The sequence below is a fragment of the Rhinatrema bivittatum genome, chromosome 1 (genome assembly GCF_901001135.1).
Source record: "Rhinatrema bivittatum chromosome 1, aRhiBiv1.1, whole genome shotgun sequence".
Lineage (NCBI taxonomy): Eukaryota > Metazoa > Chordata > Amphibia > Gymnophiona > Rhinatrematidae > Rhinatrema > Rhinatrema bivittatum.
Window position 1 is genome coordinate 355,202,511 of NC_042615.1, and position 15,050 is coordinate 355,217,560.

At 43.8% G+C, this 15,050-nt stretch overlaps 1 protein-coding gene across 2 annotated transcripts in view; it reads right to left on the reverse strand.

The window, feature by feature from the left end:
• The window catches only part of CFAP299 (cilia and flagella associated protein 299), a 983,171-nt gene that overhangs the window by 16,427 nt on the left and 951,694 nt on the right, over window positions 1-15,050 (reverse strand). For both annotated transcript variants that reach the window (XM_029600197.1, XM_029600188.1), the window contains exon 5: window positions 8,211-8,340. In XM_029600197.1, the coding sequence (XP_029456057.1) occupies window positions 8,211-8,340 (130 nt within the window). The remainder of the gene's footprint in view (window positions 1-8,210; window positions 8,341-15,050) is intronic.

A 15,050-nucleotide genomic window follows, 5' to 3' on the forward strand; every position in this document is an offset into this window, starting at 1 on the left:
TGAAAAGTACAGAGGTAAATGGTGGGGAATAGGGATGTACAGAGTAGAGATGTGAATCGTGTGATCGATCGTCTTAACGATCGATTTCGGCTGGGAGGGGGAGGGAATCGGATCGTCGCAGTTTGGGTTTTTTAAATATCGTGTAAATCGTGTAAATCGAAAACCGGCACACTAAAACATCCCTAAAACCCACCCCGACCCTTTAAAATAAATCCCCCACCCTCCCGAACCCCCCCCCAAATGCCTTAAATTACCTGGGGTCCAGAGGAAGGGTCCCGCTGTGATCCTTTACTCTCGGACCTCCGGTGCATTGTAGAAATGGCGCCGGCGCTACCTTTGCCTTGTCATAAGACAGGTCAAAGGTGGCGCCGGCGCCATTTTGTTTTTTGTCCCCCGACGTCAGGAGCGTAGGAGATCGCTCCCGGACCCCCGCTGGACCCCCAGGGACTTTTGGCCAGCTTGGGGGGGGGCCTCCTGACCCCCACAAGACTTGCCAAAAGTCCAGCGGGGGTCCGGGAACGACCTCCTGCAGTCGAATCGTGTTGCCGTACGGCCACCGTTCTGTACGGCTCCATTTTGCGCAAAATGGCGCCGGCCGTACGGCAACACGATTCGACTGCAGGAGGTCGTTCTGGACCCCCGCTGGACTTTTGGCAAGTCTTGTGGGGGTCAGGAGGCCCCCCCAAGCTGGCCAAAAGTCCCTGGGGGTCCAGCGGGGGTCCCGGAGCGATCTCCTACCGCGAATCGTTTTTCCGTATGGAAAAACGATTCGCTTGCAGGAAGTCGTTCCCGGACCCCTGCTGGACTTTTGGCAAGTCTTGTGGGGGTCAGGAGGCCCCCCCAAGCTGGCCACATGTCCCTGGGGGTCCAGCGGGGGTCCGGGAGCGATCTCCTACGCTCCTGACGTCGGGGGACAAAAAACAAAATGGCGCCGGCGCTACCTTTGACCTGTCATATGACAAGGCAAAGGTAGCGCCGGCGCCATTTCTACAACGCACCAGAGGTCCGAGAGTAAAGGATCACAGCGGGACCCTTCCTCTGGACCCCAGGTAATTTAAGGCATTTTGGGGGGGTTCGGGAGGGTGGGGGATTTATTTTAAAGGGTCGGGATGGGTTTTAGGGTTGTTTTAGTGTGCCGGTTTTCCCGCCCTCCCCCTTCCCCCGATTTACGATTTTTTGACGATAAATCGGGGGAATTGTTATTGTATCGCGGCTCTAACGATTTTTGATGATTTAAAATATATCGGACGATATTTTAAATCGTCAAAAAACGATTCACATCCCTAGTACAGAGACAAATATTTTGTTTTGTTTTTTCATTCATTCATTCATTCATTCATTCATTCATTCATTCATTTCTCATTGAAGTCAATAAGGGAAGCATTACAATAGTTTAGGCTCCCAGACTAGGGTTTTCTAATCATTTCTTATGAAATGTATAGATAGACATCATTATCAGGTGAAGGGCACTTCAACACACCAAGGCTGTGTCAACATGGCACAAAAAGTATAGCTCAAGGAACCATAATGGTACCAGCAGTGGCAGGGGTTCCCCCAAAACACCATGAGAGAAAAAAAGTAGTGACAAAAGTAACAGAGCACCCCAAACTCTAAAAGAAGGGCCCGAAGCACTAACAATACTGGCATGAACCCCCCTCCCCAAGGCAGCATGAGAGTGGCAAAGTAGCACCAAATGTGGCATGAACAGATCAAAGCACCAAGAAGAGGGAACAAATCACCAAAAGTGGCAGAAGAAACACCAAGGCACCAAAAGAGGGTCAAACCAGCAGAAAAGGTGGCATGAAGAGCTCAAAGCACCATGAGAGGTGCAAAGCAGCCACCCACAATAGAAAGAACACTTCAAGGCTCCAAATGAGGGGCAAAGGAGACCAACACAATTGGTACGAAGACCTAGGCAGACAGAAGCCAGAGAAATTCCATGAAGGAGGTCTGATATTTCCATATGGCATCATTATGGAAAGGAACTAGTAATTCAGACTTTGAGTTGATCTTCTCCATGATATAATCTCAGCCCTGTCATCTGCCTTCACCTCATTACTGGAAGCTAATATGCTATTGACTAGAGGGCACAAATTCTCTTCGGCCATTAGCAGTTAAATATTCTGTGATTCAGGGAATCCAGGATATGGTTCTTCTTCTGAATCAGATTTTGGCAAATAGTGACTTCATTAACTGAGAAGCTGTAATCATGGACGAGAGAAGACCTGATTTTGGGTGCTGTATTTTTGCTGCCCTTGCCTTTTACTGTGGTGTAACCTGTTGAAGAACTGTAAGGGAAGGGAGTTTGCAGAAAAAGTCCAAGAGGGCATGAAACCATTAAAGGGAACTGGGTAAGGTCTGTGTAATGCATTTTATTGTCAAGGCAAGACTAAGATTCAGCAAGGGAAGGAAATATGGGAAGAACCTCAAAGGCAGCCAGCCACAGAAGAAGAACCACTCAAAAGTTACTAAAAGTGGCTGGAGAAGGACTGGCATTGATGATTAAAATCACAAATGTTAGGTGCAGGGTAATGCAGCTAAAAGAGTAGCACTACTTAGCAAGCAGAGTTAGATTGCTTGGCAGTGGAACACACTGTCTACTGTCTAGCAATGCCTACATAGTGTACAATAGTTGTACAGTAACTACACCCAGTAACGCTCACAATGTGTGCAAAAATGTCACACACACACACACTGTGAATGTGTTCTGATTTTTGTGTACACACACAAACTCTGTGACAGAGAAGAAACATACAAGACTCAGACTAGTCTTTACTGCAATCTGTCTCTGAAGCAAATAGCAGCTGCAAATCAGAAGAGAAGACTGCAGTACAGTGTTCTGAAATCGCCTTTCATTAAACAGGTTGGTAAGGCATCTACAGTATGATTGATTATAGGCTCAGTCTCAGTTGCCATTCCACTCTCTTCCCTTTGCTCAACTGTAGAACTCTATACTGAATAAGTGTCTGTCTGCTACACAAGCTCAATCAGGTTGACAGACTGAGTTCATTCCAGAGCTTAGCAAGTATTGCCAATTTGCCAAGGAAAGTTAGCAGCTTACCAGGTATACAAACTTTCTCCTGTCTGGCTATCCTCACAGTTGGGCCAATGCAATACAGTGCGCTCACACGAGTGCAGTTTAACCCACTGTCAGACACGGGTTAAATAGGTGCTAATCCACCCCCTAATGCAATAGGGGTATTAGTGCCTATTTAACCTGCGTCTAACACAGAGTGAATGAGATAGCGCTCATCACATGCAAATGCATGAGAATGAGGCTATTACTCATTCACTCCGCATTAAAAAAAATAAATGTGCGTCTCAGATGCACATTTATCACTGAGATATTAATGCCTGCCTGAAGCAGGCGTTAATAGCTGAACGCATGTAAAAGAAGTACAGAAAAGCAGAATAAACTGCTTTTTTGTACTTCTTCAGTAAAAAAAAAAAAACAAAAAAATACCTCGGCAAACCGCCGAGTTATGAAGACCAACGCCGGTAAACTCAGCATTGGTTTTCATAACCAGCCATCTGCTAGTAATGAAAACGGATGCCAACTCGACATCGGTTTACTCGGCATCCGTTTTCATTACCGGCAGACAGCCAGTTATGAAAACCGATGCAGAGTTTACCAACGTTGGTCTTCATAACCAGCAGCCATCGCGGGGTCACGTTAGGAAGGAGGCGTTAAGGTCATGAAGATATGAAGAGGTCTCTAAAATCATAAGAGATCTAGAATGGGTAAATGTGAATCCGTTATTTACTCTTTCAGATAATAGAAGGACTAGGGGGTACTCCATGAATTTAGCAAGTAGCACATTTAAAACTAATTGGAGAAAATTCTTTTTCACTCAACACACAATTAAGCTCTGGAATTTGTTGCCAGAGGACGTGGTTAGTGCAGTTAGTTTAGCTGGGTTTAAAAAAAGTTTGGATACGTTCTTGGAGGAGAAGTCCATTAATTGCTATTAATCAAATTGACTTAGGGAATAGCCACCGCTATTACTGGCATCAGTAGCATGGGATCTACTTAATGGTTGGGTACTTGCCAGCTACCTGTAGCCTGGATTGGCCACTGATGGAAACAGGATGCTGGGCTTGATGGACCCTTGGACTGACATAATATGGCAATTTCTTATATTCTTATGTACTCCAAAAACTGTGCAACAATGGAAATCAGAAACATCATCATTCCTCACAAAACATCAAACAATAAAATCAAGAGATATAAAACATCATTCATAATATTAAAACCATAATAATAAAAAGAATAAATGTCAACACAATGGACTAACATCCAATAAATAACTTGCATAAATTTGTTCTAATATTTCCAAAACATCAATAAAATATTTCAAAACATCTGATGAATAAAAAACATCCAATAATTAAAAAATGATCTAATATTTCCCAAAAAACCCCCAATAAATGTTTCAAAATAATAGAAACATCAAATTATACCTAATAATTAAAAATAATAAGGATTAAAAAATCTCCTGCTTTCCATATCGGGGACCTTTTGATTTTCACTCACCCTGAGATTATCATGGATTGGGGGAGGTAGGGTCACACAAACTATCTCTTCTCTCTCTCATTCACATGCACATACCAACACATTCATTTTTTCACACATTCCTTCTCTGACATACATGCCAATGCTCTCACACACAATCCCTCTCTCTCACACACACAGGCTCTCTGTCCTGTACACCTGCCTGGGAGAGCCAGTGTGTGACACACCAGGCCCTAGAATACTAATTCACCACCTACTAGACAAACAGAACAGGTCAGACTACCTCAAATCCCTACAGAGAAACTACATGCTAGTCAAAATACTGCACCTCTGTCACGTATGCACTTCACAGACAGACCCTTACCTCATACAGAATAATGGACTACAAATTAGAAACAGAAATATGCAGGCAAAACCAGACTCTATAAAGTCTGGAATACTGAAGAAAAAGTGAAATACAAATATATAAGAAATGAACATTCCCAAAGATGGCATATTCCAATTGCTGAAAGGCAAAATATATTTTTTTTACCTTTGTTGTCTGATCTTATTTTTCTAATCAATTGGTCCCTGTCTCTTTTTTCCCCTTGTCTGTCATTTTCTTATTCCTTTTTCAGAGTCTTTATTCTGTTTCTTCTCTCTCCTCTCTTCATTCGTTCCTCCATATATATGCACAGGCTCTCTCTCACATGAGTGCTCTCACACACAAGCTTTCTCTCACACAGGATCCCACTCTTGCATGCTCTCTCTCACAATGCACAGAGGCTCCCACTCTCTTATGCTCTCACTCTCATATGCTCTCTCTGACATGCTATCTCTCCGCAAGCTCCCAATCCCATACATACACATGCAAGCTCTCACTCTTACATGTTCTCATTCACACATAGGCTCCCATTCCCACTCACAAACACACACATAGGCTTTCACACTCACATGCTCTTACACACATGTTCCCATTCCCACAAACACACACAGGCAGTCACTGTCACATGCTGTCTCACGCACAGGCTTTCATTCCCCTCAGACACATTCAGGCTCTCACTCTTATATGCTTCTGGGCTTGCTCCTCTTTTTGGCCGCTGGTGGCCTGCTGGGCCTCTTCTTTCTTTGGTCGCTGGCAAAATGGGGTCCACCAGTGGCCTCCCGTGCTTCTAGCTCTTCTCAGCCATTGGCAAGATAGAGTCCGCCAGCAGTCTCCCAGGCCTCTATCTCTTCTTGGCACTGGCGGCCTTCTTAGTCTCTTCTTCTTCTTCTTGGCCACCACTCTCCTGGATATGCACACTGTTGGTAGTGCATGAAATACCCCATTTCAAAGTTGGTGGTGCCTGTGCACCATGGACGCTATGCCCATGGTAATTGGTCCTTCATCCTCTCTACTTGCCTACTTCTCCTACCTTGACTCTGTCCAGGCTTCTATCTCACACAAGCTGGGTTGCCAGTTTCACTGTAGCATTTTCTTTGGATTGTAGCCTTTAGCATGAATTGCTGCATTACTGCCTTTGTCTTTCCCAGCTCTGCCTGATCTTGCCTTTGTCTCTCCAAGTCCTGCCTGCCCATCTCGTCTCTCCAGCCCTGCCTGCCTGCCGTGTCTCTCCATCCCTACCTGTCTGCCTCATCTCTCCGAGCCCTGCCTGTCTGCCTCGTCTCTCCTAGCCCAGCCTCTCCTCGGATTGATCACAGTCTGGACCTTGACCATTCTCGCCTGATGCCTGTGTCTGACCACAGCCCTGGAGCTTGACCACTCTCACCTGCCACCTGCCTCTGAGCTCAGGATGAACCACGACCATCCCTGCCTCTGACCCTATCCATGATCGAGACTTCCCACCACACTACTCCTCACGAGACACTTGCCTAAGTCTTGCTAGCCCCTGGAACCCAAGGGCTCAACCTAAGGGGAAAGGGGCTGGAAAAGGTGAAGCCCTAGACCTGTCTCGCACCACTCAAGTTCTACCAGCTGTCTGGGAAGACCTACAAGGTCAAAGGTCAGGTGAGTTTCAGCTTGGCAACGAGTTTCCTCATACTATCCTGACAATGTGTTCAGACCTGGCCTACTTAATTCATCTCTAGAGGTGAGAAACTTGTCTCTCTCTAATGAGATTATCAACAAGAGGCTGCCCTTCAGTCATAGCCATCTCAATTGTTCAACAATTTGTTAAAAGACTCAAGTAGAGAAATCATGGGGGGACGGGGACATTTTGAACCCCTCTTGGTTGTTCTTTAGTCTTCCTTCTCCAACTATTCTCCTGTTTTAGTCAATATTAAAGTAGAGAGATAGACGATTAGAAAAAAAAAACAAGGAATGGAAACAAATGTCATTCCTGAGCTAGACAGAGATGGTCTTCAAATTTTACCCAAAAATGAAATATTTAGAAATATGTATTTTAAAATCACAAACTAACTCTGCAGTACCACAAAACTAAAATCAATGTTGCAGGATTGAATCTGCAGTACATGTACCAAAAAGGTCTTTTGATATCATTAAGATATGTTTCTATTTTGGTGCTTTTAATGAGCTTCCAAGTGTTTGGCAACTTACCACAGGAGCTGAGGGTAAAATCTTCCTGGTGAATACCAGTAGCCCATGTTTAAACCATACAAACCTGGAAAGTTTTTGGTACCCATAAGGTAATCTTCAAGACAACATCTCAGCCACAATTACATGTCCACAGTGCACACAGTAGACATATTAAAGAAAGTCAGATGATACAGCAGGGCCAAAAATCAAACCAGAATGTTCTTCTGTGTAAGCATATGATTAAAGCAAGGCTTCCTAAACTTGTCCTAGTGACTTCACAGTCAGTTGCTTTTTCAAGATAACTACAATGAAAATACATGAGATAAATATGCATACATTAGAGACTCACTATATGGAAATTTATCTCATGTCATATATCTTGTGGATATCCTGAGAACCAGACTGGCTGTGAGGTCATGAGAACAAGTTTTGGAAAGTCTGGATTAACGCATTTCCAAAAGGTAGGAGTGAGGATGGCTGAGCAAATCGCCTGGGCTAGAGCAGTAAACCACACTGACTCCAGCCTTTTCTAATGCAATATTCACTTTTATTCACACAAACAGATATCAAATGCTCACAATCACTGCCTGCCTTTGCAGTATTCTTGCAATTTCAGTTTACCTACAGATTAGCAGACTGCCTTCCCTCAGGACAGTGTGCCTTCAGTACTCACAATACTTCTTAAACAGGGTCTGGAGCTCCTCCTCCTGGGGACAGGGGGCCTCTTGAACCCAGCTGGGCGTATACTCTTATCCTTTCCCAGCTGGTCCCGCCCTTCAGACTCTCCCCTGCCCCACAGGGTCCCACCCGTAGAGCTCTCTCCTTCTGTGGGAATTAAGGTAGACCAGGCATGTAGCCTGGTCCTGCACAAGCAAAAAGAAGGGGAAAACACTTCATCACAGTAGGATTGCCAACAGTTTGACTGAATAGGCCAATTCAGTCCTGGTTTTGCCCCATGGCATGCATGGAGTTGTAGTTCTGATTGTCCCATTGATTTCTCCTAGTCAGAACTATAATTCCATTCATACAATAGGGTAAAACGAGGTCTGGATCAGCCTGCTTAGTCAATCTGGGGTGAGCTGTCAACCGTACCAAAAGGTCACAAACAATAAAAAATGATTTCAATGTGAGAAATGATGTGAATGTTGCTGAACTTCAGTTAGCAAAATACTACTTATTTACCTTAGGATCTACATTTATTAGTTTTCTGTCTCTCTTGTTCTTGAAGTGCAATCCAGATGCATTTTCTGCAATTACTTGATAGTTATGACTCGGGTTTGAGGTAGAGACATGGGTTTCCCAATTGTAAAAGCTGTAAAAATATAAAATATATCTGGTCAAATAAAAAGGAACTTTGCCACAGATTTATTTATTTATTTATTAGTTTTTATATACCGGTGTTCAATTTGGAATATCACATTGGTTTACATTGTAACTGTATTCAAGAAGAAGGGGCTACTGTTGGGATACAATTCTTATAGATCTGACAATCAGCAATAAAAGAAACTCACCACCACTGAAAAATGTGCTGCTGCATTCACTTCTCAACATTGACTTCTATTGTTTGGAGGGGAGGGATTCTTTAGATCCCACGAGAAAAACACTTTATTTTACTTTTCATTCACTCACAATATGCAACTTTGTAAGATAGGGGGCCATTTTTAGACCAGTCCATCCAGATGCAAAGTCGACAGATACTTTGTATCCACAGTCTTTGTACAGATTTTTAAAGGAAACATCCACACATAGTTTCCCATTGAAAACTGCCCAATGGAACAACTGGCCAATGGACTTTGCACTTGCAAAGGGTGTGCGTGGAAAAATATGTTTGGTTTGATTTGGATTTTCAGTTTGGTTTCTTCTGATCAGAACCTCATTCGATCCATTAATTTCCATAAAGTCAATGGTGGAAGCAAATGCAATGCATCCTATTTTTTTTAAAGTAGGATTTTAAACAAATTCAAATGTATAACATATTTGAAAAAGAAATGGATGTTTGAGCATAACAAAAACACAAAATAAGATCAATGTAACAAACTCTAAGAAATCATATAGATATGTACACATATCCCATAAAACCACTATACAGATGAAAAAAAAGAACTAGGCTGTGGAGCCTGAGCTTAAGACAAAAGGAAAAAAAAATCACATACTATCAATCTGTATTAGACAATCCTTATCAGAGTAATGGGGGTCATTTTCAAAGGAGTTACGCATGTAAATGTGACATACTATCGTAGCAATTTTCAAAAGCTATTTACTGGAGTAAAGTGCACTTACTTGAGTAAATCCTATGGACAATTCAATGGCATATATTGTAGCAATTTTGAAAAGCCCACTTACTTGAGTAAAGTGTATTTACTCGAGCAAAAATGCTTTTTAAAATCCGCCCCAATATAAGCAATGGGGTACATTTTAAAACATAGCGCAAGCGCATACTTTTGTTCGCGCACCAGGCGCAAACAAAAGTACGCCAATTTTATAAGAGTTTATAAGATACAAGTGGCCTCGAAGGGAACTTTCCTTCCACCTCCCCCCACCTTCCCCTCCCTTCCCCTACCTAACCCACTCCCCCGGCCCTATATAAACCCCCCCCTACCTTTGTCGCAGAAGTTATGCCTGCTCGAAGCAGGCATAACTGTGCGCTCACCGGGCCGGCTGCGGCGCACCATGTTCTGGTCCGGGGGTTGGTCCGGAGGCCACGACCACAGCCCAGGAATGCCCCCGGGCTGAAACCACGCCCGTGGCACTGCCCCCGGATGACGCGCCAACCGCGACACGCCCCCGACATGCCCCCCGATGACGCGCCACGCCCCCTGACACGCCCACCCCAAGAAAGCCCTGGGACTTACGCGCGCGCAGGGCCATTTTAGAAGGGTTACGCGCGTACCTTATGCGCGTAACCTTTTTAAAATCCGGCCCAATATATACTGTTATGGACATGATTTTTTACCATCCTGCTTTGAGTCTAGAAAAGATTTTGGGTCTGATTTTAAAAAGCATTTACATGCGTAAAACTGGGTTTTACGCATGTAAATGCACTTTACTCGAGTAAGTGGGCTTTTGAAAATTGCTACAATATATGCCATTGAATCGTCCATAGGATTTACTCGCATAAGTGCACTTTACATGAGTAAATGGCTTTTGAAAATTGCTACAATAGTAGTTACATTTATGCACGTAACTCCTTTGAAAATTACCCCCCCAATGTGCAATAGCTCTAAAAATCTAAACTTCAAGGCATTTAATACCACAATACATTTAGAAGGATAGTGATTAAAGCATGTAACTCCCATGGAATGAACCTCAGGATGCATAGCTAAAACCTTCTTCCTGCTGTTCTTTGTGGATCTTGATAAATCTGGAAAAATCCATAATTTCTAACCTTTAAACAGAGCTTGATGATATAAAAAATAAAAACAAAGTATATTAGTACAATTTTAAGGAAAAAAACATGACAAGTAATGTAGCTCTGCTAGATACTTATATCTAAATGATCAGAAATCAGATCTACAAGTTCTCCTTCAGCGCCAGTCTTGTCTATAGTCGTCTTCACAGTAGAGAGAGAGAAAAACTTACTAATTGGGAGAAGGCTTGCCTCTGGAACTTATAGAATCTCCCTTAAGTATGATTTAAACAGATCCAATGGAGAGATAAGCCTAATCATAGGAACATTCAAAATACATAAATGCAATGATCTAGCAGTATTATACAGATTTTCCAGATTCCTATGTATCAAAGTTTGATCTTTAATTATACTTGTTTGAATATATTTAGGTTCTATAGATGAAGTCTCCAACACAGTCAATCTATTCTCCCATAGGTCCATCCTAACATACTGAGAGGGTCATTTATCATTTCGTGTCAGGGCCTTATCGCGTGTGACAACGCTGTAATGCATGCGATAACACTGTAACATGCCCAATAAATAATGCAATGCAATATGTGTATGCAAATTAAAAAGTGAGTATTCGAATGGGAGGAGTTAGGGGGCAGTAAATGGAAATGAGAGTCTGCTAGTGCGGCACATGATAGAGTAACGCACACTATCGCGGGATATAACGCCAGAAATAACTACACTTTTTTTTTTTTTTGTGGTCCGGTGAAAAAACTATTTATCGAGCTCCTGTGGCCGATGTTGTGGATCGTGGGTATTATCGAAGTGATTATTGTGTGCGATGAAAAGAGGAATTATAATGGATACATCCACCAGGCCTTCCTGCCCCAATAAAATCACCTGTTCATACCTGGTCTACCTTCCTAAAGCCATAATGTTTGTAGCAAGTAGGGGGACACAGGATGCTTCGGGAGGCTCGCTGCAGACAAGCGGAACCACAACAACCTCAAGAACAGGCAAGGCCTGTTCCAGGCCCTCTTAGGGAAGTCCCTGCACTGGAGGCAGAGGCATGAGTCCCACAGGGTCAGGGCCCAGGGCAGCGCCTGGCACGCAGGTGGCCATGGCGAAGGAGATACAGGGAGTGCATCTTTCCTCCATGAACATCTGTGCTGGGCATGCCAGAGGACTGTGTGATTTGCAGGTATCGCCTCAGCACTCAGGCTATCCTGAAATTATATGAAGAAATCCGGGGAGATTTGGATCTAGTCACAGAAAAGTCCCACGCTGTGCCTGGCCTCACCAAACTGTTGGCCACCCTGCATTTCATGGCAACCGGCTCCTTTCAAACAACAGTAAGGGTCATGGGGGGAATGTCCCAAACCATTTTTCCCCGCTGTCTGGACCAGGTCATCACAGAAGTCTCTGACCGCATTAATCACTACATAGCATTTAGTCAGTACAGGCAGGAAATTGATGGACTTGAAGAGAGGCTTTTATGCCTTCACAAACATTCCCAGTGTTCTGGAGCTATCGACTGCACTCACATGGCCATCATTCCACCCCGTGACAGGGAGGAGATGTACCGCAACAGAAAGCTCTTCCACTCCATCAACGTGCAAGTGGTCTGTAACACTCGAATGTGCATCCTTGACATGGTAGCCAGGAACCTGGGAGCTGTGCACGATTCCTTTATACTTAGGCAATTGGGCCTATGTGAATATTTTGAGGACGGCCTGTATGGTGACGGATGGCTCATAGGTAAAAGAGATGCTTCTTTCTATATTCTATCTCTGGCTATGTGTTTGTGGCAAATGGCACGGTCATGGGGGGTGGCTGGGGGTGGAGGAAAAGCATCGCCGTCATGACAAGTGGCTAGTACAGTTATGTCTGCAGGCCATTGCCCCAGGGCCTGCCTTTTTCTCCCCATGCTGCAGAAGCCTACTAATCTTGTGATGACAAACAATGCACCGGCCCTAAAGCTTGGTGTGTGAGCAGGCACTATATACTTTCTACGTGTTAAATTTCAAAATCACCTTGCTCTTATCCTCCCATTGGGAGCAGTTTAAATCTCACTGGCTAATGACAAGCCTGAAGTGTCCATACTGATGGTACTGCATGATCACGTGTGGCCGGTTAATGAAGCGTCATTCAGAGTGTAGGCCACAGTTTGTCTTGAGCCTCACACACCTCAACCAGAAGCAGTGTCCTATGCATGTTGGTGGCTTGGCATATTCCGTGTCAGGCCTCACAAATTGGTTTATATACAAGACATACTACAAAGCCAGCAGGGACATTTGCAATCATACCATGAGGTACCATTTTTCAGCTAACACTGGTGAGGCAGCTCTTATGTATTGCTTCAAGGTTGGAAGCCTGCTACACACCTTAGTTCAGTTGTGAGGGCATGGCATGCAATTGTTGGAATACCCAGATGCGATTTAGTAGTCCAGAAGAGCAGAGCTACTTTAGGCTATTTCTATCCTGCACGTATACTGGCCCAGAACAATGTGACATGCACTTAGGCTAGGCAAATCGGCCTTTAAGGCTCAGGGAAAGGTACAGGTTACCTTATTCAGTCTTATAGGATGCTGTGGTTTGCAAGCCAGATCTGCACATGACTATGCTATTATTAATGGCTTAAATCTGTCTTTGTCAGAGGAGATTCTAAGTACGGTTGCAGGACCTGGCTTCTCACCCCCATTGTCATTCCCAACATACTGGCAGAGACTAGGTATAAGAAGCCCTTATGTGCTACCCACTGTGCCATCGAACGTACCTTCGGTGTTCTGAAAAGTAGATTTTGCTATTTGGACAAGATGGGTGGAGCTTTAACGTATGCCCCACCGAAAGTTGGAGATATTGTGCTGCTCTCCTGTGTCTTCCACAATCTCGCTATTCGCCATGGACTATGAATGGATATAGTTTCTGATCTCCCTCCAGATCCCCTATGAGTCCCCACACAAACCAAGGACACCATGCTGAGTGGCAGCCAGCTTTGCCAAAACCTTATACAATACTACTTTGCCTGATGGGCTTCACTTACCACATCCCCTTTTAGGGAAGGGAGGCCAGTAGACTGTTAGCTGCTGCTCTCCTCGCTATCATCTTTCTTTCTCTTACTGCTTCTCTGTCTGGGTCACTATGTAACAGAAAACAAGTATGCCTACTTTGGATTCATCTTGACAATGGAGCCATATACTACAGTGTACTAGAAAAACAGTTGTGAAAGTAAAGATGACATAAAATACATGTGGCTGCCTTAATGTATTTTGCCTCATAGTGACACTAAAAGAGGCATGTGTGGCATGTGAGTTGGTGAACAACTGCCAACACAGAGTTCATAGATTGGCCTAGCTAGCACCATCTGGCTTGCTGGCCATCTCCTGCGGACCCCAGCCTAGCACTCACATGTGGATGAGATAGTGCCAAAAGTGTGTTGCCATCCGAGCTGGTCCTCGCGCATGGAGATCTACAGCTCTAGAAATGCTGTAAAGGCACAGCCTAAAGGTACAGGTAGACAGTTAAAAGTTTCAATGACAGAGTTCCCATTTTGCTGCCTCATTCTGTAGCTGACAAATGTGTGCATGTGAAGTTATACACCTGGACTGGGTCGGCTTACTGTCACATGTACAAGCCAAGACACAGCTGACATTTATTTATTTATTTATTTTTTGTTTTTTTATACCGATCTTCCTACATTAGATGCAAATCAAACCGGTTTACAAATAACAAAAACTTGCCAGACGGCCTTACATGGAACAATGAACATTTAAGCAACTTTAAGTAATAGTCAATGAGAAGAAAAACTAAATATACAATTTAAATTACATAGTAATCAAGGTAAATAAGAATTGGATTGGATTACATAGTAATGAAGGTCATAAATGATAAAAGTCCAGTAAATGTATAATTCAAAATTTGTTGTTCTTGTACTAGGCTTAGTTAGGGAGCAGGTAAGTATAAAAAGGACATCACTGTGTCACTAGTTTTAGAGCCACTACTGACTCGGTTTTCCAAATGGATCCAGATTTCCTGGATATGTTGATCCAGTCCTGGTCTAGGGAAATCGATTGAAATCTCTGCTTGTAATGTGTTCCAAACCAGAACAGGAGCCAGTTGGCACCCCTTTTTCTGACATTAGAGTGCTCTAGTAGCAGGCCTTCCCTTTCAGGTTTGGGTAAAGGACCTGTGCTTCTGGTGCCATTCCCACAATGTGCACAGGTCCTTTCAAGATAGCATAAGCATACCTCTTGGTGGTTGCATGCACCCCGACACACATATACCGTACTACATCTACCTATGCAATTTGTAAATGATAATGTGCAGAAGGTGAGGGCTTTAGCCACTGTAATGTCATGTAGGTTCGGTTAGCTTCTCAGCAAGCCTACACCAGGATGCACGTCTGGCTCTATAAAGACAGGATTGGGAATCAGATGGTGTCCTGTGTTCACTTGTATTTTCCTATGAGCTCAGAGATGTTACCATCACTGTATAGTTTCTAATGACTTTAAAAGCACACCCATCTCTCCTGACAAAAGGCTGATGTCATAGAAGCCACCAGTTAGGTGTGTTTGAACCTCCTGCCTTCAAATCAACCGTCACAGCTAGCCTTACAGAGATATTGAGATGTCTGGGTGCTGCAAGGCCCTTGACCATTATGGCTCACTGATAGGGATGTGAATCGT